Genomic DNA, 24,626 nt, shown 5'->3' on the forward strand with positions numbered 1-24,626 from the left:
GGTGAGTGCGGGCGGCTGGCTGGGCGGGACGGAGCTGCCGGCTGTGGGGCAGGTGGGTGTCGGCGGACTGGCCCGGTCGGGGAAGCCGCTCAGGGCGGGCGCCCGGCCGGGAGGTGGGGGACCTGGCTGGGCCCCTCAGCCCGCCACGGGGCTCGGGCACGGCTGGGTGGGGGTCTGCCCCCTTCCCGGGGTGGGGGCGCCGCGGGCTGGGGCGCGCTCGGCCGCTGCCCCGGGCGGTGTTATGTAAGGGGTGGGGGGAGGCAGCCGCCCCTGCTTATGCAAGCTGCAGTTTAGGGTTTCAACACGGGGGCGGGGGAGGACGACTTGGAAACTTCTAGCAGCGCCACCCTCCCCCCGGCCAGCCCCTCTGCCCGGGGGCGCCCGCAGGGGAAGGTCACCTTCCTGCCGCGGCCCCGAACTTCGGCCTTGGCCCTGGAGTCGGTGCGGCGGGGGTTGGCTGCTGGGACGGGACCAGGCCACCTGGGGGGCTCCGCCCCTCCCCAGTATCTAGACTGCTCCGTGGCTTCTCAGACAGGCCGGGGAGCTGCGAGCAGCTCCGCTTCCCTGGCAGCCGCTGGGTGGGGCAGATGTTGCTTTAGTCAGCAGCACACGCAGTTGATCGGCTCTTGGCGTTGGCTGTCTCAGGAGCTCAGTCCTGGTTCGGGTCAGGCCGCCCTGAGTTGGGAGGTTCAGGGCTCTTGGCTCGCTTCCTGCCCCGTTGGGTGGGTGCATGAGCCCCGCGGCACTGAGGGTAGGTGGAGACCGAACCTTTCACTCCTCGTGCTCCGTGGGGGATGAGGGCTTGAGCCTTGGTCCGAGCCAGAGGTCTGGGTTGGGTCAAGGCTCGTGTGATTTCCAACCTCTCCCTGTTGTGGCGCAGCCTGGGAAGTGCCCTTGGCTACAGGGCAGCCCCAGAGGAGCTGCCCACTGTGCGCAGTCCGGGGGGGGGGTGTTTGGGTGTACTGGAGGCTGCTGGATTCAGTCTCTTGTTCTTGGCTTTCCTGTTGCCGCCTGTCTGGCTCCTAATCGATAATCTCACTGGCTGCTGCCATCCATGTTACACTAGTGGCTGGTGGTGCGTGGATTGCCCTAGGGAGAAGAGCGAGACTCCTCAAGGCTGGGCGATTCCCAAGTTAAAGAGCGGATCTCTTGAAGAGATCCGGAGGGCGGTGAAGACCCAGTTCCTGGAGTGAAGTTCCCTATCGCTAGAAGTGAAGAGTAGGCATTATGCTAGTGGCCATCAGCTTCCCACACCCCCTCTCAGAAAAGCTGTAATGGTATCCTCTAGGGACCAGCTGGAGGGAGTGCACTGGGGGGACCTTCAGGGTCCACCCTGCTGCAGACTCAAACAGAAGGGACATCTTGCAACCAGTCTCGTGCACATTACTGGAGATTTTTCTGTCACTAGATCGGAACAAAGCATTAGGGGCAAAGCCTTGAGATAAAGTTTATCCTCTGCTTGGTGGTTCCAGGGACATGTCTAACTGTCAGACTAACACTGACATTTCATGCCCCATGCAGGGGTTTCGGGGGAAGAGTGAATGCCTGAGATAGACATATGCTCTGTATAGAGACATTATTCTTTTGTGCACTATTTACGTCCCTTCTCTGTCTCCCACTCAGCAGTCTGGCAGCTCCTCCATCTCAAGGACTCTGCTTTTGGCTGGAGCTGGGGCATGGAGAGGGCCTTTTCCTTTCATGCTGATTCATGCATTCAAGCCCCATGCTGGAAGAAAGGAGGGGGTGGAGCTCAGCACTTGGAACAAAGTTCAGACATGAAGGGGCCGGCAGACTGGGATGGAATTTATACCATATGTACCAGGCATGAGTGGAATGTTTGGCATCTTGGCTGGGCCAGAGCAGCCTGTACGGAAGAGTTGGGCCTTACTCTGTGATCACCGCAGCTTGCACGATAGCAGCCTTGTGCTCTGGTAAGTGTGGCAGAAGCCTTGCTGCAGGATAGATGTTCCCACCCCCTCAGGATGAGTCTTCAGTCTGTGATGCCATCTGTGTAGTCCCCAAGAGCCTATGTCCTAGACAGGTTCTGTCACTGCCAGTGCACAGACTTCCCTGGGGCTTCCTCTGCAGCCCCTTGAAGTCTCTGTGCCATTGGACTTGGTGTGAGTTAATGGCTTGTCCTGGGTCATGGTGTTCTGTTCACACTGCTGCCCTCACCACACAAACGCACTGTGAAAAGGAAAGGGTCTCCAGATATCCCATAGACTTGATGCCTGGGACCTCTTGACAAAATAAGACACTTCTCTCTCCCTGACCCTGCTCTCTCTGGCTGGGCTAGCACCTCAGGAGGTCCAGTCACTTGATTCATAGAAAGTTCCATCTTTGGACTGGAAGTTCTCGTAGTTCAGGGCCAGCCCAGGAAGCTGGGTGATGATGTCCCCTGGGTGGCTAATATGCTGGATTACTCAGGTTCTCAAAAGCTTAAGAGTCTTTCAATTCCCGTGGTGGTAACTTGGCAGCAGGAATGCTGGGTGCTGAAGCATCTTCCTTGGCAGGCTGAGTTTCTGGCATCAGTCTAGGGGGGCAGTTGGGAAATGCTTTATTGCCTGCTTTGGGGTAGCCCTAAACCTGCCATGTCTCTGGCTGGGGGGCACAGCCTTAGTCAATACACCAAACTCTCCTCTGAGTCTTTTATAAGGCTCTCATAATAATGAGCCATCTAATCTCCGTCACACAGATGCCTTCATTCTTTGCACACCACTAGCATGCACCCAGCCAGTCTTGTTGAATTTCTTTTGTGCATAAGAGCAAATGCACCAGCTGGTGCCAATTTTGGGGAGGAGTTTAGGTCACACCTGGCACCTGGTCAAACATAGCCAGGAGCTCCCAGCAACTCCATCCTTGGTGCTCTTGGGATTGGTAAAGCACAGGTGGCATAACCACAAGCCCGTGTGGCAGATTCTCCTGTAGGAGTGAAACCTCTGTCAGTTGCAATCTTAGGAATCCCTCAATTATACCCTCTCCAGTTTTTAGTCTCACATAAGACTCCTCTAAGCAAGGACCCTCTGTGCCAGGAGCAACAGTGGTAGGGAAAATGCACTCAGTGGGTGCCATGATGGGAGGAAGGGTTTCTGTATGGGCTGTGTGGTTAGAGGGTTTGTCAGGAAGGGAAGTACCAAGCACTGCCATCCATTGGTGTAAGAATCTTGAGTTCTAGTTCCTGGATTACTTGATTTCACTTCTAAGTGTTGAGTACTGGTTCTGACTTGTTTGCTTCCTCCTCAGCTGCCTGCGCTGCTGGCTAACTAGCACCAGTTCTTCAGTGGCAAGCTTTACGTCCGTCTAGTAGCTAAAGCTGCCAGTTGAAGAACTGTTGAATGTAGCCACTCTCGTCTTGTCACTTGGGTTGTCTGATGTCAGCTGGATGCACGCATTGGGAGAGCAGGATGGGTGAGTTTTCAACTAATTTGGATTAACCACTTAGTGGCCTGAGGGATGACCACCTTGCCGGACTATGAAGAGCCCTCCTTGATCCTGCTCTGAAAGCTGTACTGAAAGCAGAGCCCTTGGGTAGTGAGATACTCGGGAAAAGTCTCCAGTGGATACTCTGAGGCTGGGGGAGTGTAGGTTGAACATAAAGGGGAGTAAGTATGTCTCCATGCTAGAGTGCTTGCACCCTGCTTAATGGGAAGGCCTGCAAAAAAGTCCTAAACAAGTTGTCCTTGATGTACAGAGGTCATGTTTGAACCATTAAATGTCTAGAGTAGAGGGACATGGTGAAGGTCTCAACTGGACTGGGAGCTCTCACCTTGGAGAAATGGGATGTGGTGTCTAACAGCTCTCCACCCTCCATAGGCTTCCATGGGAAATGAGAGCCTGATGCCTAATATTAAAACATGCAGGAAAAGTTGCCACCTCTTCCATGCCACCTACTGCTGTTAGACCTGGGCTTGGGCCCTTCTGCTTCTTTCTGGCTGATTATCTTTGCAGCCTTCACCTCACCAGCAATTTGGACTTGTAACCTGCTTCTAGTCACAGGAGGAAGTGCACTTTGGCTCACCCAGAAGACCTGGGCTACCCCTGGGTGACTTGGTAGAACCTCATATTCTAATTTGCTAATGGACACCTGACTAAACCAACTTTCTGTGCTGGTTACAGCCTTGGGGCCTAATTGCTAGGGGCAGTATGGGAGACTTCCTTGACCTGGACTGATGAGGACAGTTTGGCCTCTACTATAGCTGCCAAGCAGGGGTCCATTTCACGCCAACTGTGATGGGTTTAGTCAGCAAAGGGCTGCTGAAACCACACTCCAGGCTTCTCCTGAGCTGTTCTTCCTCATCCCCTGATTTGCGAGTTCACACAGCTGTGCTGTCCTGCTAGGTAATGGGGGTTTCTTGGATAGGAGTTAGCTGGGCTCTCAGGGATGTGCTGCCAGCCCCCAGTAGGGCAGTGATCCTTGGACTCTTGGGGAGCTGTACGCTGTCTTAAGATTTCCAAAGGGGTCTGCAGCTCCATTTGAAACTTTTTGGGGGTCTGCAAATAAGGCTGAAAACCAGTACTTTAGTGTTCTCCAGCAGTGATGTGGAGATGGCAGGCTGCTTTCTGGGGCTGCTCTGTGCTGCAAATGGGGGGGACTGTAGTTGCTAAGGACAACCAGCCTGGCCCCAGACCTGAGCAGAGCTGTATATGGCAGAGGAAGGTAATGGTCACTAAAGACCATGCATCACTATGGTACAGGGCATGGGGGTGCATGGCAGGGAGAGGGGAGTTTTCTTCTTGCCCCTGCCTGATTATGTGTGGCCAGAGTTGCTTTTGCTGTACATGTTATGACTGCCTCACCCTGCAGCAGTGAGTTCCATGGGTTACTTGGGGCAGCCATGATACTGCCCTTGTGTCATGACCACATGCATGTCAGTTCCTTCCCCGATGGGAGCAGAGAACCGCTACCTTCTCAGCAGCTGTGATGGTGAAGCTATAGCACTCTCATTCTTCTTTCCAGACTAGACAGCCCTATCTCCAGGCACAGGGATTCTCCACTACATGCTTCAGAGAGCTTCCCGTTCATGTGCCCACCTGTTCGCTGTGACTAACGCTGAGCACTGTCATCCAACCAATGACGTTCCAGCAACAGACACAGGGCACCTACCTGTTCTGTGGTGCCTGATTGGGGAACACTAATTGATCCCACATTCCCCAGGCTATTTAGCTATTGTCAGAAGAACCCAACACACAAGCAGTCACCACATTCCTCCCACTCCATTTTATTGAGGGGGTCCTGTAGGAATGCAACCCCCTAACACACTACCATATGTGTGGGGCAGGCCCTGGCTGTCCCTCACAAGATGCTGGTTCCAGGGGGAAAAGAATGAACACTCCACCCTATGTCCCATCATCTCTCCAGGCACTTCAGGTGGTGCTCTTGGCAAGGGCTTGGCTGGTCCCTGACCAAGTGCAAGCTGCTTTCCTCTGGAGGAGGGACCCACTCCCTGCAGCAGAAGCAGCCTGGAGGCGCTGCTTTCCAGCAAGCGTGCTAGACTGAAGGTGGCATGGGCTGGGCAGTGATCACAGAGACTTTCCCAGGGAGTGGCCCTCACATGGAGGCTAGAAAGCACAGGTGTAGCCTCTTCTCAGCAGAACCTGCCAGACTGGTTTCTCCTCACCTTGCAAGTGTGGGAGGAGAAGAGAAACTGGCCTGATTTAGGAACCAACTCCCCCCTGCTCCCTGGCTGGATTTATGTTCATCCAGGCTGTAAGTTGGAACCCATGGGTTATGAAGCATGTTCACCAAAGGATGCTGCTACATGACTGATGGTCACAGGGTTGAAAAAAGCTTCAGTGGCACAATAAGCTCTTAGAGGAGCCAGACTGAGCTTCCAGGCAGGCCAGCTGAAGGTGGAGACAGGTGGGGCTCTCACTGCTAGGAGGCTGTGCTGTTGTAAAGTGGTCTGCCAGGCTATGGCAAAAGGGTTATTCCTCCAATGTGTCTTTGGCAGTAATGCTGTGTGGTGGAAGGCTGCCTTCCTCTGCCTGGGGCTACTTGTTTTGGTCTGGGACCAGTACAGGCAGCAGCAGGTGTTTTGTAAATGGCTCAGTTCCAGGCATTTCAGTCTCAGCTTACATTAATACAGAGTTTCCTGACTGCTGGAGTCTGTCCATGGATGGTCTTCAGGCTAAGCGCCTCCTAGTCCCGAACTCAGCTGGTTTGGGGTTGGAGATTGTCAGGCCAGCGCTGAATTTATTTGATCTTCAATCATTGTTAGGGGACCATGGTGGACCATGGTGGGGAGCCTCTGTGCCCTTGATCCATAGTCAGTCCTTTCTGTTGCAGCTGCCTGGGTGTTCTGTATTGTAAGGCCAGACATGCTCTTGAAATGTCAGGTGCTGACAAATAAAAGGTGCCACAAATCATAGGACAACTCTTCCCACTTCCCCTGGCCCCTGTGTTATCACCACATGGTTTAGCACAGTTAAATTTTACCATTTTTAGTGCCCCTATCATCATGCAGGAGTCTATTGTGCTCTGCAAACCACACAACTACTTTTCCCACTGCTAAAATGCAGCTGTATCTGGGGAGGAACACAACAGCTACTACCACACTGAGGCAGCTTAGGCCAGAAAGTGATTGAATGCTCTATCCAGTTAAAGCCAGGGTGATTTTTAGGCTAGCAGAATGCAGTTGCCCAAAGTGGAACTTGACCAGCGTGCATGGCTTGACTCTACTCTGCAAACTGCCATGTGACCACCAACGACTCGGTGCATCATTATATTGCCTGTGGAAAGCAGCACCTACCAGCCAGTTTGGGCACAGGAGATTCTGTAACTCTTCCCTCAGGCACAGAGCACTTCCTGCACCATCTGGCTGTTCCTGTAGAGCAGCGGTAGGCAACCTATGGCACTTGAGCTGATTTTCAGTGGCACTCACACTGCCTGGATCCTGGCCACCGGTCTGGGTGGCTCTGTATTTTAATTTAATTTTAAATGAGGCTTCTTAAACATTTAAAAAACCTTATTTACTTTTACAAAGAACAATAGTGTAGTTATGTATGGTAGACTCATAGAAAGAGACCTTTTAAAAAACATTAAAATGTGTTACTGGCACGTGAAACCTTAAATTAAGTGAATAACTGAAGACTCGGCACAGCACTTCGGGAAGGTTGCCGACCCCTGCACTAGAGGCAGGAAACACTGAGGAAACTAATGCAATATTTAAGCTTCCTAAGCGATGCTATTGTAGCAGGCCTCAGCCTAGGAAACATTTAATGTCATCTGAGTTGCTGTGTGCCCATTAACTCCTGGGGGTGCAGTATTAGTGATAATGCATTACACTTCAGTTCTTTGACAGAGTGTGGGGCTAGATTCTAGTTGTGTGAAAGACTTTTCTCTAGGCTACAGCTCCCCTTGCTGGAGAAAAGGTGCCACCTCTTCCTGCTTTGCTCTTAGATGCGCTACTAGTCTCCATGACCTCTTCTGTTTTACTGCCCGATATTCATGGGCATTTTTTAAAATCGAGCCGTCAGACTGATGGAATGGTTGGGATATGAGCTTCCCCTGTTTGCTCAGACCCTGGCCATGACCCCCATTCAGCTGAGTTCCAGGACTCTGGGGTAGCCTGCTCTTCAGCCCAACGGTTTCCCCTCTGCAGAAGAGAGGACAAGTTATGTCTGGTTGATCCAGCACTTCTCTTCTCCTCTCCCCCCACCCTCAATAAACTTTCTGGGTTGCTGTCCCCAAGTAAAGAGAAGGGATGCTGTGGTTGTGATTGCAGACATGAAAAGCAGGGCTCCTGCTCCATTTCATGCTGGTTTTTATTTCTCCTAAGTGGGAGGACAGGGGTATGGGTAATGTCTATGCCTGCGGGGGTGTACTGAGCCCCCAGGCAGTCTCGCATTAGGCTTGCTTCATCCAGGTTGTATCAGAGGACCTGCAACAGAAGAAAGGACCCTGAGGAAGGCCTGCTTGTGACTGAGTGCTCTGGCCCAGGCAGGGCTGATGCTAACGAGGCAGCAGCAACCTTGTGGGGCATGAACTTAGTGGGTCAGTTGAGTTACTCACTGGGCCTCTGCTTTTGAGATTTGTCTGCCAGAGTACATGACCTCGGCTACCAGAGAGACCATGGGGTCAAAGTTCAGGCTGGCAACTGCAATCACATAATCATCTCTGAAAGAGAAAAGCCTCAGCAAATAAGTTACGCTCCCCTCCAGCCCCCTGAGTGCCAGAGCACTGCAGCCTCTCAGAGCTCAGGGGACTGAGCCAGTCTAGAGCCAGCTTTATTCGGATGGGCTCTGAGCTGGTCTCCCCACGGGCCATGGACAGCCTCCACTGTCACCGCCTAGTGCCCACAGGGGATAAGTGCTGAATGAGTTAAGAGTTGAGTAGAGTGAAAACAGATGCTATCCCACTTCCTGCTTTTCCCTTCCTCTCTCCAGGGCTGATGTGCCTCAGTCTCTGAATCCTGGCACCCTATAGTTTTAATATTGAACCTCAAAAGGAAGCTTTTCCATAAACCAAGGAGACTGTTGAAAGATCTGTCAATCTTCTTCTCTAGTGGCCTGTTCCTCCCTCCTGTGCATGCCCCTGCCCCTGCCCCTGCCCCAGCATGCAGAAGCTGGATGGACAGCAGCCCTGTTGTGCACACCCTTGGAAGGGTAGCGTGGAGCGTGCCCCCTGTGGTACTGCCAAGCACCATCCCAAGAGGTGCATACAGGCTGTTCCCCCGAGCACCATGGACATTGCTGCTGCATTCTTGGCAGATACACCGGCTGGGTCTGGCTCTGACTTGCCAAGAGTTCCAAGCTAATTGGGCTACGGATTCACTCACTTGATGTAAAAGACCAAGAACTTCAGCTGCTCCAGATTTCCCTTCACAACAGTCTCTGTGTATCCTTTCCCATAGCCTGCAAACACAGAAGATGCAGTGGGGTCTGGGCAGCTGCCACCATGCCCCTTAAGCTCAAATAACTGCAGGTGAGTGGGTGGGGGGAAGACAGCTCAGTAGACGGGGGGAAGGACCCTGAGGCGGTACCTGGGCTGCATGCTCCATGCAGTTAGGGCTCTGGCTGTGGCCAAGGTGAGAGAGAGTGACCCTTGTCCCCAGGGCCCTGGGGATATGACCTCTGACCCTAATTTCCTGGTCTATGACTTGACACTGGGTTTTCTGCTTTCAGCTGTAGCTTCCCCAAATTAAAGAAGGGGCTTGGGGGACTTCTCACCCTCACTCTCTCTGATTGACTTTGAGAATGGTTCATACATCTGTCTGGGTGCTTATAAGGTCCCCATCCCTGCAGTATCTGAGCACCTAGCTTTGCACAGGTATGGGGTGGGGAAGGATGGTTGTCCCAGCTTTTCTGCTCCCCTCTCACCTGCATAGCGGATGCTTTTTCCAAGCAGGGAGGTCCAAAAGAAAGGAACAGTGTGCAAGGCCTTCTGCTTCTTCAGCATGTTTAAAGCAGCAATGTGACCTGAAATGACCCAGAAAACCCCAAGAGGGGAGAATGTATGTTTCCAGAAGATACTTTCATGGGAGACTTTTAAAACTTCAGGCTCATCAGCTTTCTCATCGTGAAGCCTGTCGCCTGTCCTGGCTCAAGGTGGGAAGTGGGATATTGCTTCCAATTACTGACTTGGGCTGGCAGCACCAGCTACCTACCTCTGCGTGTGTAGCCCCTTCCCCTCCCTCCCCCCTTTGGGCATAGCTGGCCCCATTGCAGGGCATGTGGGCTGGTCAGTGGAGCTGCTTTGGTGCATAGGTAGTGGCTCTGCATGTCCTGGAGCCCACTTGCCCAAGGCACAGGCCTCACAACCTTGAGTGACCATTTCTCAAGCCTGTTTTTCCAGCTGTATTGGGAAGGGAGGCAGACACAGATGGTGCTAATGCTGCTGCTGTTCCTCACCATGAGCTTGTGCTATCTGCCAGTGACGGATGGTGGCGGTTGTTTCACCGAAGAGGGTGACTGGAAATGAAGTCACATCACCAGCAGCGAAGACTCTTGGGACATTGGTTTGCATGAACTAAGAGGGGAGAAGGGGGGTGATTAGTGACCTAGCATGCACGGCACCTTAAATGTGATGTGTGCACGCCTCGCAGGAACTTACACACCAAATCCACCAGGATGGTGCCTCCACGGTCCATAGCAATTGAAGTGTCCTTCAGGAAACCTGAGTTGGCGGTGACCCCTTTGGGGAAAGACGGAGAAACACAAGAGGTGTGACAGGAGAGTGAAGAAAGCTCATGCAGGCCAGTGCAGGAGGGAGCACAGCTGTTTAAGTATCATTCAATCCAGCATGGGCTGGAGTTGGGCAAAGCACAGTAAGAACAAACAGCAGCATATGCAGGTGAGGGTGACAATGAGAGCTGCATGAGGGGTACAGGCTGGGGGCTGGTTGAGCTTGAAGAGGGGTAATCAAACACCAGCTCTAAGCAGGACCAGGTATTTTGGTAACGGGCGCAATGGGTGTAAGAACGGATCCCGGGGGGGATTCCTGGAGCAGCACTACAGGAAGGGAGAATGTGAGGCAATCAAGTCACAAGCATGTCCTGCTCAGGTATCTCGGGGGCTGGAGTTGGTTGGGGACAGGGTAGAGCGAGTAATTATTCTCCTGGGGTTAGTTTTGGAATGTGAGCCAGCCCAGCTCTTTTGGATATGCAGAGGTCCTGGAAGGTGAGGGGCAGCATAGATACGGACGGGGTCTATATGAAGCAAAGTTTACTGGTTAGTTTCTTACCTATTCCCACCACCACAACATCTGCAGGTAGCTTTTCTCCACTGGCCAAAACAGCCTCTGTAACCTAGGAAAGAGGCAACACCATTCAGTGAGATGCTGCCTCAGAACCTCCTCCCCCTAGAACCACCCCCAGCCTGCCCTTGCTATGGTACTTTGCTTCCCCAGCCCCTGGACCACCCAATTCATGTTTCTGGGCCCAGGAGACTGATCCTAGGGGCAGTGGAGAGCAAGCTAGTGCCTGTCTATGTAATACAAGTGTAGACTTTAGAGTCCTGGGAAACTGGAGATTACATGGCCTGTGGAAGGAACATGGGATGGGAGTGGAATGGTATAGGCCCAGCTTGGAAGCAAATTTTGGGAGCAGTCCAGGTGCGGAGCTGGTGTTAAGGACTTTGTAACCTTTCTGTTATCTCCTCGCAGCTCAGAGATTTCAGCCTTCATGTAGAATTTCACGCTTTTATTCTGCAGCATCTGAAACAAGGAAGAGGAATTACCCCAGCCCAAAATAGCTTTTCTCATCAATGTTCTATCCCTGATTAATTCAACAGTTACACATTCCTTCCCTTCCAGAAACCCCGGCAGATAGCTGGGCCACTGGCCAGCTTTGCCCACTAGGGTTCTCTGAGTATCACCCCACCTCTCCAAGTGGGTCCTGTGGATCAGAGAGCTAGCATCTCCTACAGCTGATGGAGGAACGGCCACACTGCCTTCTGGGCCCCCAGTCTGTGCTCAGCACATAAGGTGGGACTATTAGCTTGGGGGAGACATGAGCATGTGTGGCATGCAAATCGGCCAGAACTGAGAGGGGATGAGACAAGACCAGTGTGGCTAGGGAGGGATGGCTGGGAATAGCCCATGTGTGTGCACATGGGGCACAGCTGTCCAAGCTGGTGCGCTGTGTGCAAGGTGGCTAGGGAGGGGTAAGTGTTGTGTCGCGGGCACAGAGTAGGCAGGAGGTTTGCACTCGCTGTGTGACTGCGTGTGCAGCACTCAAGGTCAGTGTAGGCTTGCTCACCACTTGGATCTGTGTGCATTCTCTGTCCACTATTAACTATACCTGGGTAGGCAACCTATGGCACGCGTGCCTTCAGCGTCACTCACACTGCCTGGGGCCTGGCCACTGGGCCGGGGGGCTCTGCATTTTAATTTAATTTTAAATGAAGCTTCTTAAACATTTAAAAACCTTATTTACTTTACATACAACCATAGTTTAGTTCTATATTACAGACTTCTAGAAAGAGACCTTCTAAAAATGTTCAAATGTGTTACTGGCATGTGGAACCTTACATTAGAAAGAATAAACAAAGATTCGGCACATCACTATACCTTCATGGCAACACCTCCAACCTGAGGCCCCAGCACTGCCTGGAAGGGGAATTCCTCTCTTTCCACCACGCAGATGGCACTAGACTTGTCTGAAAGGAAGGCAGCAACCTCCATCCCTGCACACAATGGACACATCTGAAGTGGAATTGGCACAAGTACCCCCCCACCCCCTGGCACCAAACTTCTCTCTGGAAATAGGGATGAAGCTGGAAACCACTTACCCATGGGGGTGGAAAGTGTGTCAGAGATACTGCCCCTGCTGCCTGCTTTTATACAAGTATCAGTCTCTAGTATCCTGAATCTTTCTGGAATTCATCAGGGATCCAAGTACCACGAAGGGCAAAGACTTCTCCATCCCCCTATGCACCCCACTAGCTGCACTTCAGGCCTGTTTGCCTCCCCAGGGCACAGCAAACCTTCCCCACTCTCCTAGATGGTGCTGAATGAGGCAGCCTGCACTCCTGAAGGATGAAGTGACACCGCCATAAAATAAATCCCCTTCCTCCAGGTCCAAGTGCTTTTTGCAGTTTTTAGTGCTTCCAGAGGAACAGCTTCGGGTGGGGCACCCCCCCCCCCAGAGTAATGCACAGCCCAGAACAGCATGGAGTGGTCACCCACCAGTGAGCATCGCAGCCACTCTTGGCAAATGGCCTGTGGTTAATCAGCACACACAGTGAAAATAGATTTCAAGGCTCGGCTTACAATTAGTGATCTGACCCCACTCCTATTCTGACTCGCTGCGTGCAGTCAGGCAGCTGCTACGCCAGTCTCGTACCAATGAATGAAGCACCTAGAATCACCACCCTCTTGCCAGTTGCTAGGTGAAGAATCCTGTTAGCATCCTCTGGGGTTTGCAGGGAACACACGTTCTCCAGGTCTGAGCCGGGGCACTGGAGCTGCCTGGGGCTGTGGGAGAGGAGACTTCAGTTACAGTTGCCGTGCTTATTAAAAGGCAGCTGTGCCTGCCCCCTCCCCCTGCGAGCACGGTGATGTACCCCACCCAGTGGCTTCGGGAGCTGACCTCACTGAAGAGGTCAAAGTCCCGCTGCACTCTTCCCCCCCGAAGGCTCCCTATGCTGAGCAAACACATGGCTGCCTTGCTTGCTCACCTGCTGCCTGTTGCAATGAGGAGCTGGTCGTACCGCTGGAAGGCCCCATCCTGGAAGTGGGCTTTCTGCCCCTGCGTGTCTACAGACACCACCTGCAGCAAGGAAGGGCACCAGGCAGTGTTCAGCTCACTGCTCCGTTCCACAGCGTGGCTAAGTACACGTAGTGCATAGCCACACAGGCACCGTGTGCCCCCACCCCAGTCTGCTCTTTGCACCCAAATACAAGGTGGGAGAACGTTCCGGTTCCCAGTTTGGAACTCACCCATCCCAAGCCTCCAGTGTGCCATATGCCCCCTTCTAAAGTCATCTCCCTCCCATGCGCCTGCTGCCTCTCTGCCACTAGCTTACCCACATGTACAGCAGTGCCCCGCAGGTAAACCTGATGGTGGTTTGTGACTCCCAACGTGCACTGTGTGCGCCCAGGCGTAGTGACTAATAGACCCACCAGTCTAGAGGAGAGTGACGGTATTCTGCAGCAATGGTCCCCTGCTCCCAGGCCAGCGTTAGGGACAAGCACTAATGGTTTGATAAAGGTGAGTGGCTGCCGCTCCTTCACCTCTTTGTCAGTCCAAACGTCAATGCCATGAGCCTCAAAGAAGTCCTGCTGCCTCAGGTAAATGCTCTCTAATGTCTTATCCATTGCCTGGAAGTAAAGCAAAGCAACAGGAATGAGGAGCAGCTCCACAAAGCCAATCGCACTGTTCAAGAGGTTAACAGCACCTGCACTGCAATCTGGACTCCTGGAGTTTCCTTATGGGAAATGTTCACACTGGGCCATGTGTTCTCTTATGAGTAAATCGAACTGCCCTCCCCCCAAGCCAACTACGTCTATAGCAGGAGGGGGCTGCAGGGAATGGGGTAAGATCACAGGCTCAGAACTGCTGTCCAAGCCTGTTCCACGAGGAGGCGCTGTAGGGAGTGGGTCAGGGACATTTGCTAAACAATGTAACCGTCCTATAACCAGGCTCTGCTCACAGCCCTGGCTAACTGGGCTCTGCTGAGGCAGCTGGCGCTCTGACTGTGGTTCTCTGACTGAAGCTTTTACTAATTCCTGTCCTTCCCCCGACCCTCCCCAGCCCATCCCTTCAATTACAGTTCTAAGAGAAGCTCTGGCCATGCACAAACCTTGCTCAGTTGGGTCCTGTCATACGGGACATGCTTTTCTTTGGTTACCATGACGATCCTGCCTGTAAAGCCTTCCTGCCGAAGTGTTTCTGCACAGACCAGTGCAGCTGCACCTGTGAGAGAAACATGAGTCTCACCCATTCTGGCACGAGGAGGAGCAAGCCCCTGGCGAAGAGACCAGCAGACCCAGCATGTGCCCAAAGGGCTGACATACAAACTACACGACCAAAGCACAGGTGCGTGTGTTCAGACCTTGTCTACTGATTCACTGACCTCCACCCAGGAGCAGCATTGTGTTCTCATTGCTCCTGCATCGCTCACTCATGGCCTTCAGCTTTCGGTCACTTTCAAGGTCCTGACAGAAAGAAAAGAAGAAATTCGAACAATGGTAACTGGTCCCTGGACCACCTTTGCTGTGGTTACTCACTGAGAGCAGGTGAGGTCAGTACCTTTTTTTTTGCAGTAATAAGTACCTTCCCGTCTTCCACTCGCACCTGCAAAGACCGAAGAAGAGTGGGATTTCAGTGCATAGCTGAGGCTGCTGGGAATTTACGGAGTCGTCTTTGTTTTGGAGTGTGTGTGTCCTGCAGGAGCTGACTGCTACCAAAGCCTGTGTTACTCTGGGGTCAAGTGGCACTAAGGAGGAGGGTGGGCACTGGAGGGGGGCTGATCTTCAGTGATGGCACGATGAGGATGTGGAACTAATAAGGCAACCTGATGCCAAAGCAGCAACCCAGGGCCTTTGGCCTAAGGAGTCTCTCAAAGGCAAAAAGCTAGAGCAGCCCTAAGGGCAAAAGAGAGCCTGCTGCATGGTCCTGTGTTTCACTCTTGTGAAGAGAGTGAGTGCCCCTCTGCGGAGGGTGGGTTTGTGCAGGTCACATTTGGACTCTTCTATCCAGCTGATGATCCGAGCTCACAGAACACCGCGCTCCACCTGACAAGCTCAGAGTGACCTTTAGGCACCTTTCAATGCCAAAGCAGCTCAGACAGACACTGCTAGCACTTACAGAAGTATTACATGCTTTGTCTTCAGAGCGTTGTGAGAATCCCTCTTCCTTTCAAAAGCACTACTAGGCAATGTGGGGGCAAGGGGCCTAACAAGGCTTCTGAAAAGGCATTCAGGTCCTAGAGCCAAATGGTCCCGAAAACCAGTTCTTCGGTAACCACTGTGGAGAGCGGTGGCCAGGGAAGAGAATTCTAACACTTCCACAGAATCACTGGTGAGGCCAGGCCCAGGCTGGGTGTAGAGTGGCAGGTACTGTCATGGATGAGGCAAAAAGGGGAGCAAATACAGAGCAGACAGAACAAGCTGGGATGTAGAATGGAAAGTAACAAGGATAATGTCACCTTGAAGCAGGGAAGACAGTCCAGAGTTGGGTACTCCTCAATGTCTCCAGTTCTGATACTGAAGCAGGCACCATGCCAGGGACAGCGCAGCCTGTTACCCGCCAAGACTCCTGCAAGTCACACACCAAGGGAAGTGTTGTCTAATGTGTAGAACAGAACTTCTTGTCAGGACTCCTGGAGTCTATTCCCAGCTTGGACTGTGATGTGATGTACCATGGGTAAATTGTTCACTTCTGCAAACTGGGTTCAGGATTCTAGTTCACCTCACTGGGTGTTGCGAAGCAGCGCTGTGTACCTCTTCACTATCCTTGAGAAGTACTGTATGGGGTGAGATCATTTAGGGAATCCTGTGTACAACTTATGAATTCTGATTGATATTATGGACTCTACATGTATCTAGACTAAACTGCAAACTCCATTTGGATTGCAAGGCTGGTCTGGTTCCTCTGCCATCTTTTTACCTTCATCTTGGGCTGAAATTTCCAGAGGTGTTGACACAGGACTAACAATGGTGGGTTGTTAAACTGTTAGGTCTTCTATTCAAGTGGAGGTCCCCTAGGTCAGTGAGCTGACTACTGCCCAGAAACACCAGTTTGCCTGATGGGCTGGTAACAAGGCAACTGATCACCTGGTGGTGGGGAATTCAAGCTGATTGGAGGTCAGCTGACAAAAGGGACTGACATTATAAAGAGAAGGCCCTCTCACAGGGCATTTCAGGGTGTAGAAAGCCACTGCTTGTAGGGCATAGAGAGAGCAACTCTATGTTCTGGAGGAGAAGCCATGTGCAGGAGGGTATGGAGAGAGGAAAGACCCTGGACTCCTTTGGAGACTGCCCAGTTCCCACAGAATGCTTGAGAGTGGTGAGGAAACTGAGGCAGGAAATGGCATGCTGGTGTAACTGTTTAGCCCAGTAACGAGTGATTGTTTTCCAAAATCCCTGTGCAAAGGTGTCTGTTTGCATCCATTGGCACGTCTCTAAAAGGGTAAGCTGTGAACCAGAGTGCCCACAAGGTGGGAGCTCTTGAAAAGAGTGGGAGAAGGGTCAGCAATGGTCCTGGGAGGTCCTAAAGTTGCCAGACATGAGGTCCCACTCCTGTGAAGGGTACCACATGGACCCAGTCTGTGCCCAGGAAGTGAGCCTGAGAAGCCAAACAGAGTCAGTGCTGCAGCCTACTCAGAAGAAGGGAGGCATTAAAGCAGCGTTTCTCAAATGTGGCCACCAGGGGCTTTTCGTGTGGCCGTGGCCTCCTGGGTGGTGATGGGGGCAAAGCAGTGGCCTCTCCCCCAGGGCTGCCAGCAGGGGGTGGACCCTGTCCCCCTCTGGAGCCACAAACGCTGGAGGAGCAGGCAAGCAGTGGGGTTTGGGCTTCAGATTTGGGCTGGTGGGCGACAGGTTTCAGCCATGTGGCGGCAGGCTCCATCCCCTGGCCACAGGTTTGATCCCTGATCCTGGCCCCAGACTCACCCTCCACCCCCAACCTGTTGCCTTCTCTGACCCTGGGCTCTGGTAGTGCAGCAGTGTGCTCTGACCCCCAGCTGCAGGGTTTCAGACTCCAGCCACGGGGCCACGCAATCCAGCCCCCAACCATGTGACAGTGACTGCCGGCCCCAAGCTCGCCAGCCCCAAGCTTGCCTCCCCCTCCCCCAGCATCACCCCTGGCCCCTCTGCATCCTCTGGCCCCAGTCCCTGGCTGTGCAGCTGAAGGGCTCCCCTCATTGCCCCTGACCCTCAGCTACCCACCTCCCCATCCAGGGTTTAATTTGTCCACCAGCTTGCCAGGGCTGAGTAAGTCTGTTGTGAAAAGTGATATACGTTTGTTTGTTAATATCACTTTTCACTACCTCCCTGCTAGCCAGCAAGTCTGCTGATGTGAAAAGTGATATTAACAAAATACTAATATCACTTTTCACAGAAACAGACTTACTATCTAGCAAGTCTTAAAAAAATAAGCAGCCACAAAAAGCAAACGAAACAACAACAGAAAGGGACAAGAACATGCAAAACACATTATTTGTTTCTGTTCTGTTTAGGTCCAGTAAAGAACAGAGAAAATAGTACATTATTTTTATATTGAGTCTGCAAAAAGAACCCACATAAATCAATAACATTGATTTGGACATGTATATGTGCATATGTATTTTTCCTAAAGTTAATTGAGTATTTTAGGAAAACATGTCAAAGCGGCCACCAGCCATAGCTGGTGGCTGCACTCTGAGGCCACCAACAAATTTCTTGTGAGAACCCCTGCTTTCAGGCACCCTGGTATGTGTGGGGAGGGAGTCAAACACAACAGTCTGGTGAGTGTCCAACAGGGGGCGCTTGGCCAGAGCAGTGACTTGAGACAAGGCAGCCCCCTGGAAAGCAGTTGAATCCTGGCCCACTTCCCACGGGGGGCAGGGCTGTCCCTGCCTTGGGGGTGACAGTGTGGGCTTCCCTTGCCCTTTCGCTCAGAGGTGCAGTGAGAGAGACGCTCAGCCTGCTAGGCAGAAGCATTAGCCAAGTGGCAGCTCCTGGAGAGAAGCTGCCCATCCTCTTTCTGCACAGTGTCTCCTTTGACACCACCACCTCTTCCCTGCCTTTGCCCGTGGACTGAGCTTTGCCTGGAAGCTGGGGATACGCGCCGGGTTGTACCTTTGCTGAGAGAGGCTCCTGCGTGTGTGCACTTGCTCCCCACAGCACTGAACTCCATCTTACTCCTCACCAGCAACACTTTGTGGCCTGCAACCTCCACCTCCCGCAGCCTGCAGGAGACAAACACAAGCCAAAATGGCGCGCCTGGACCGTGAGGCCACCATGGGGCAGCGGGATCAGAATCAGGCCACCCGGGGGCAGCTGGAAGAGAAGGCTGCCATACCGGACTCCTTGCTTGTGCCACGAGAGCCTCCAATAACCCCGGCAGTGGGGCTGGTGTTTCTTTGCCCCCGGGTCCCCTACAGCCTCTCTCAGTGGCCTTTTGTGAGGCTGGCTTCTTCCTAACCTGCCTCCCCGTCCTGGGTGACAGGAGCACCAGACAAGCTGCCTCTTAGGAATAAATGAAGCCTTGTTGCTGAGAAGCAGAGCAGAAACAGAAGCCCCCAGCACACCCACCTCTTGGGGCCACTTTGCTGAGGCCGGACCCGCTTTCCCCCTGCGCTAATGCAGGGTGCCAGCAGGGGATGCGGGTGGGGCTGGGGGGTTACCAGGTGTCACACAGAGGTTGGGCTGAGTTCAGGTGGAGGGAGCCTGGGTCAGGTCTGTCAGCAAGCGCTGGTGATGGGAACTGGCCTTTCACAATCCCCCAGCCTGCTACGATCTGACACTCACTCGCCATCCTGGATGTCTGCCTCCTGGCAGACCTGCTCTGTGACGCTGTCTTCAGTGTCCATGCTTGTGGGCGCCCGTCTCAGCAGCTGGCTGGCTGAAAACGGAGCAGAGAGGAGTCAGGGATGGGAATGGGGTGCTGCAGCAGAGCATTCTTGGAAGGCTGCTGCTCGGTCATTTTGCTCTCAGAGTTGCTGACGTGACATCTGTGTTATGGCCTCATCACCATGTAACGATGCAGCTTAGCATGAAGACACAGGCCCCAGAGTGACTTTGGGAATGTTCTCTAGGCCGCCTGGCAGATTGCAGACCTGTCTCAGCCTGATGGTGCACCCTAGGAGTGTGACACCACAACTGCAGCCATGGGCCCTTTGGGCTGGAAGCCAGGCCTTGTTCCCCTCCCACCCTCTGTTACACCTTCCCCCACCAATGCACCAGAACCCCACAGGTCTCCTAAAGCCAGTGCTCAGCAAATCTCCCTGCTCCCTGGCCCTGCCCCCAGGGCAGGATTAACCTTTTGCGGGCCCCCATAGGGGCAATGGAGCCTGGCGCAGGGTGGCCCCGTTCCGCCCAGCCCCGTGCAAGGGCACTATTTACGAACCAGCATTTGCCAGATGCAGCGTGTCCTGCCCGGCCCTTTGCTGCCAGCCTGCCCCTTCCTGTCGGGGGTGGGCCCATGCCATGCCACACTGCCCCCTGCCAACACCCCCCAACTCCCTATAGCCAGAGCTCCCTTGAACTCGCTATGCCCAGTGCCCCTGCCCAATCCTCCCACAAATGCACAGCACCCTGGAGCACACCACCCCTGCCCAGCGCCCCCCTGCCCACAGCCCCACTACAACTACCCAGCACCCCACACAGAATCCCCACTCCCCAGTGCCCCAACACACACAGATCCTCCCTGCCCCATTCACAGCCCAGAACCCCCAACACTTCCCACAGACCCACACCCCCATGCCCTGCCTCCCGGCTGCACTCACCAGCCCTGCTGGGAGGTGACACTTTCTGCCGGGCTGAGAGGGCAGCTCAGCCAAGTCTGTTCCCGGGATGGGGAATTGCTCCAGCCCCTCAGGCGTGGCAAGATCAGCCAGGCAGGGCCTGTCCTGGCTGGGCTCCCTCAGGACTGACTTGCCTGGAGGGGCCCAGCCAAGCCATGCTCCCTCCCCACCCCCCAGCCCAACTGGTGAGACTGGCCAGACTTCTGCACCAGTCCCAGGCGGCTTAGCTCTGGGGAGACAGGCGGGGCCCCACAGGTGGTGGGAAGCAGAGACTGCCTAGCACCGGAGCTGCACTGGGGTCTGGCCAGGAGGCAGAAAGGAGCAAGGGATGGTCAGGGAGGAGCCAGCGGGCTGGTGGGGTCTCAGCACAATGCAAAGGGAGCAGGCCAGGGCCCCTTCTGAGTGTGGGCCCAGCTCAATGACGCCACTGGTGCCATTGTAAACCCAGCACTGGGAAGAGAGGGGCCAGTACTGCAGGCCCCGCTGTTCTGAGCAGCAGTGCCTTGGCTCGACAGCCTGGAGCAAGCAGAGCCCCAGTTCTGGGCCCAGTGCAGGCAGACTCCAAGTCCGGCGCCCAGAAAGCTTCATTGCACTTGGCAGAGACAGCTGGGATGAGAGCCTAGGTGAGACGGGCCAGTGCCTCAGCCCTGGCGGGTGGGGAGGGGCAAGGCTGAGGCCTCGCTCACAGCCTGAGGTGATGGTACAGACAGAGGGTGGGTACCTGGAACTGTGAGAAAGCCAGGCCTCCGTGAGCACGGCAGAGTGGAGCTCACCCAGCCACTGGGTGATGGGAATGAGGGCCTGGGAGCAACAGGGCAGGGGACTCACCCCCTCTCCCAGCCCACCAGACACAGCATCATCCACGTTCAGCCAGCAGGAAGCATCTGGTGCTACCCTTTGCTGCAAACAAGCACTCCAGGTAAGAAACTCTGCAGCAGCTGCTGCTCTGTCTGTGCCTTGCTCCTGGGACACACAGCCTGACTCGCTCAGTTCTGGTCACTCGCACTTGACAAGGCCTAGGACCCTCAGAAATGCTGCTCTGGCTGGGGCCCAGATACACCCTTCTGAAGCGTAGAGGCCCCCAGCATCACTGGTGTCCATGATGCCCTCTCACCTGCCCATGCCCACACCTTTGACTGGGGGGGCCATTCCCTTGGGTAATTTCCTACAATTCGCATGAGCCACGGGGAGGGCACAGAGCAAACCAAGCTACTGCAGCCTGTCTGGGCTTTGCTGATTCACTGAATGCAGTGAGGCCAGCTAACTGCATTTGGAGCCAGGATGTAGCTGGCTCTGCAAGCCATTGCAGTGGGAATGCTCCCTCTGTTACCACAGCAGGCTGAAAGCCCTCATGTTAGCTGTCGGATGGCAATGGGCCAGCAAATCCAGAATTAGCCAGTCTGCTCCTGCACATCCTTCTGTCTTAAGCAAGTGGTACAGACTGATGCTGAGCACTGGAATTTCTCTATTTACTCCGTTGCTTGCAGGGGGTACGATGAGGGCTCCATGTAGTTTGTGTCACAGCCCACTGAATTCTGTGACACATGGAAACTAAAATTTGTCACAAGGCCCCCTCAGGCCTTTAGCAAACTGGAAATTCTGTGGTGGTGGGACATTCGTAGAACAATATCCAGAAAATTAATTTTAATTGCATGATCCTACTGCATAATAGCATTCATTGTTTTATGAAATGCATCTTTGTGGAAGTTTTTCTATATATTTTAGACTTCTGATGCATTTCCAGTTTGCTGCAAAAATCAGGATGTCTTCCTGCAGAACTTAGGGTGGTATGCCATATCCTCGCCTTCTGGCTGCTGGAAGGAGGAAAGGGAGCAACCAGATCTGGAGTGCATGGATGGTAGGGAGCAGGTGGACTACAGAGCGTTCAAGGAAGATTCCAAAAGTCTGGGAGAAACAGGGGAATAAGGACTTAGAACATTTAGCTTCCCAGCTGTCCACAGTGATTAAACAAGGAGGTAGTGGTGACTGCTTGAAAAGCTGGGGCGGGGGGAAAGATTAGGAACTCTGGTTTAGCCAAACTGAGATTGAGATGAGAGCTAGACATCTGCAAGGAGCAGTCAGTGAGACAGGCGGAGATTTTAGTTTGAACAGAAGGAGACAGCTTGGGAGTAGAGAGGTAGCTGTCAGCATAGATGTGGTAGTTGAATCTGTATGCAGATGGGCTTAAGGTGTAGAGGGAGATAAAGTAGAGAAGGGGTCCAAGGATGCAGCCTTGTTGTGAAGGTCCCACAGAAAGTCAGCAGGTAGATGAGGAGGAGCCTCTGAAGGCCACACTGAAAGAGTGACCAAGAGAGGGCAGAGTCAGGGAAGCCAAAGGACGACAAGGTTTCAAAAAGAGCTGGTAGGTGAAGGAGGATGAGGATGAAGATGAAGTACTGGTTCTGAGTTTTGGCTTGGAAGAGGACATTAGACATGCCCACCTCCTTCGTAAATAAGATACAATTCTATCTGTGACTGTGGAGGAGAGGAAGCAGGGAGCACAAAAGGGCAAGTGATTACAGCACAATCAACACAACCCCAAGACTGCTGCAGTAGTTGGTCTAAGTAGAAGGGTCGCACCTGTGTCACGTATTAGTTGTTTAGCGCAAACAGTGACCTTGGCTGTGTTGGTGTCACTAAGCATAACCCTACGTAACTCGGGAGGGTGAAAGGCCACAAGAGTATGGAGCCTTCCTGGTTTTAGGCCTCAGCAGACAAGAGTCCCTCCATGTTTGAACTTTAATCGACCTAAAAGGCCAGGTGTAACAGCCGTTATCAGTTGCAACAGTTCTAGCTGGTCTAAAGCAGAAATAATGAGGCCTGTGCACCTTTAGCAGAAGGACAAGATAACTTGCAGAAGGAAAACTTACTAACGAGCTGCCGCGGCCAAGATTACTTAATGCACCTGCGCTTACGTAATTGCTACAGGGGGAGGAAGGAGGAGGAGGGAGGGGAAACGGGGGATTGCTAGTCAGTGAGAAAAGTTCTCATGGATATAAAGGAACAGACTGCTTGTTTTAGGTGTGCTTGATCTGAGTCAATCTCCCTGCACCGCTTTGAGATCTCAAATCAACTTGGTTTGCTTCTCCACCTTGGTGTGTTTATTGGCACCGCACACCAGGCGACGGACCCCCCGCTGTTGCTTGGCCTCAGGCAGTTATCTGCCGGCAACAGCTGTGCACAATATAACCAGACAGGGCTTACAGCCTGAAAGGAACCTAGGAGCAGAGCTGGGAGAATAACTGATTGTTCAGTTTTGTAGCTGACCTGAAACATTGATACAAACTGACATTTGGGTTGGTCCAAAACAAGCATCTGTCATTGAAACAAAAAATGTTGAAAATTTAATTCTGGTTCGACAATTCATTTTGTTTTGTTTCATATATATATATATATATATATTTTACTTTTTGGAATACAATTGAAGCAAAATTCAAAACAAAAAGTAATTTTGAATAGAAGAAAAGTTTTATTCTGAAAATGTAGAATCAAGATGTTTGGACTGGAGGGGGCAAACAATTTGGCACAACTTGCAGAAATTTGTAAAATGTTTCAGTCAACCCAAATATTCATTTTTCAGTTAAAAAAAAGTTTTGGTTATTATTTTTTGCGCAGCAGTACTTAGGAGCCTTGGCTGTTTAGTCTTGCTAATCAGTAAACGAGAGACAGAGAGCAGATAGCAGAGGCCTGTGAGAATAGATCAATGTTTTTCCTCCGGGGAATAGTCCCTGGAGCAGGCAGCGAAGCTGCTTCAAAGTGAGGTCTGTGGTTGGTGCATCAAGGGAGATGAAACATAAACAGAAGCAGATTGATTCACCGCAAAAAGAGGTGCAACTAACTCGTACGGGAACAACAATTTAACTCCTGCAACATCTGCCTCAAAAGCCTGGCAATGGAACACCCACCCAACACGGATGTCATTTCTATTTACCTACAGAAAGGCATTATAAATACTCACATGATCCCAGAAGTGTTTTTTCTCACCAGAACCGAGAAATTGCAGCCTCCTGTATTGCACCTGGTGTGTGGAACTGAGGCATTCACTTCTCAAGAGAGACAAGTCTGTCTCTGTCTCCTGCAGCCAAGGCACATCTGGGTTGTGGCTCTCAACAACTTACACAATATCCCTGTCAGTCACAAGTCACAAGAGATCTGTATCCTGGCAACCAAGCATTATGCTCCTCCCCCTTTGGGAAGGCTGGAGTGTGTCATTGCTGTAATAGGTCATGAGGGGGAAGGTTGTGGGGGAATGGCTGAGCGAGAGTTCAAGTCCAATTTCTACAATTATTCTGCTTCTGTGGCTAATTAAATTAATTTACCTGAGGATGAAAAGTGCTAACTGAAGTACAAAGGCTTATTGGCTAGCTGGGGAGGTGGATGGTATAAAATCTTGATATTTCATCGTATACAAAATAGTTCAGAAAACAAGACTGTACAAATGCAATTTCTCTCCATCTCCTGGGGTCATGTTAGCCTCTTTCTGAGCCTTTGCAAAGGCCCAGCACAGTACATTCATAGACTCATAGACTCTAGGACTGTATTACCAGGACTTTGCTTGGCAAGCTGTCGGTATCTGAGGTATTTGTATGGCACCTATAACCATGCAGTCTGATTTTCCAGAAGCACTGAACCTCTGCGAGCTCTCCTTGAATGTAATGAGAGTCTCAGGTGTCCAGCACCTCTGACAATCTGACCAGCAAGCACTAGCGACAAAGTGCTGCCTCTGCCTGGATGAGACC

General features: G+C 52.6%; 2 protein-coding genes and 2 long non-coding RNA genes across 6 annotated transcripts in view; 2 read left to right on the forward strand and 2 right to left on the reverse strand.

The window, feature by feature from the left end:
- SERPINF2 (serpin family F member 2) overlaps window positions 1-1,415 on the reverse strand; it is a 52,769-nt gene extending 51,354 nt beyond the window's left edge. Inside the window, exon 1 of the mRNA XM_050929474.1 lies at window positions 1,406-1,415. The gene's annotated coding sequence lies outside the window, so the exon portion shown is untranslated. The remainder of the gene's footprint in view (window positions 1-1,405) is intronic.
- Window positions 1-8,697, forward strand: LOC127037573 (uncharacterized). Of its 2 annotated transcripts, none has more exons than XR_007770397.1 (4): window positions 1-52; window positions 1,624-1,931; window positions 3,244-3,408; window positions 8,386-8,697. It is a non-coding gene; the product is annotated as an uncharacterized LOC127037573 (long non-coding RNA). The 2 variants fall into 2 exon arrangements; XR_007770396.1 differs by having other exon boundaries at window positions 7-52; window positions 1,627-1,931.
- LOC127037569 (apoptosis-inducing factor 3-like) lies at window positions 7,475-23,985 on the reverse strand. The gene is made up of 19 exons (XM_050929470.1): window positions 23,846-23,985; window positions 18,893-18,986; window positions 18,221-18,330; window positions 15,589-15,698; window positions 14,691-14,735; window positions 14,515-14,596; window positions 14,242-14,354; window positions 13,673-13,759; window positions 13,117-13,208; window positions 12,783-12,913; window positions 12,008-12,123; window positions 11,081-11,152; window positions 10,682-10,745; window positions 10,056-10,132; window positions 9,850-9,967; window positions 9,319-9,417; window positions 8,778-8,853; window positions 8,012-8,116; window positions 7,475-7,880 (listed from the first exon to the last, which is right to left on the reverse strand). The coding sequence occupies exons 2-19, from the start codon at window positions 18,952-18,954 to the stop codon at window positions 7,847-7,849; spliced, it is 1,593 nt and encodes a 530-aa protein (XP_050785427.1). The 5' UTR covers window positions 18,955-18,986; window positions 23,846-23,985; the 3' UTR covers window positions 7,475-7,846.
- Window positions 10,065-11,422, forward strand: LOC127037574 (uncharacterized). Of its 2 annotated transcripts, none has more exons than XR_007770399.1 (2): window positions 10,065-10,161; window positions 11,102-11,422. It is a non-coding gene; the product is annotated as an uncharacterized LOC127037574 (long non-coding RNA). The 2 variants fall into 2 exon arrangements; XR_007770398.1 differs by lacking the exon at window positions 10,065-10,161 and adding an exon at window positions 10,181-10,291.
- Window positions 23,986-24,626: the final 641 nt, after the last annotated feature.

Source organism: Gopherus flavomarginatus, chromosome 19, assembly GCF_025201925.1.
Source record: "Gopherus flavomarginatus isolate rGopFla2 chromosome 19, rGopFla2.mat.asm, whole genome shotgun sequence".
NCBI classification, from domain to species: Eukaryota; Metazoa; Chordata; order Testudines; family Testudinidae; genus Gopherus; species Gopherus flavomarginatus.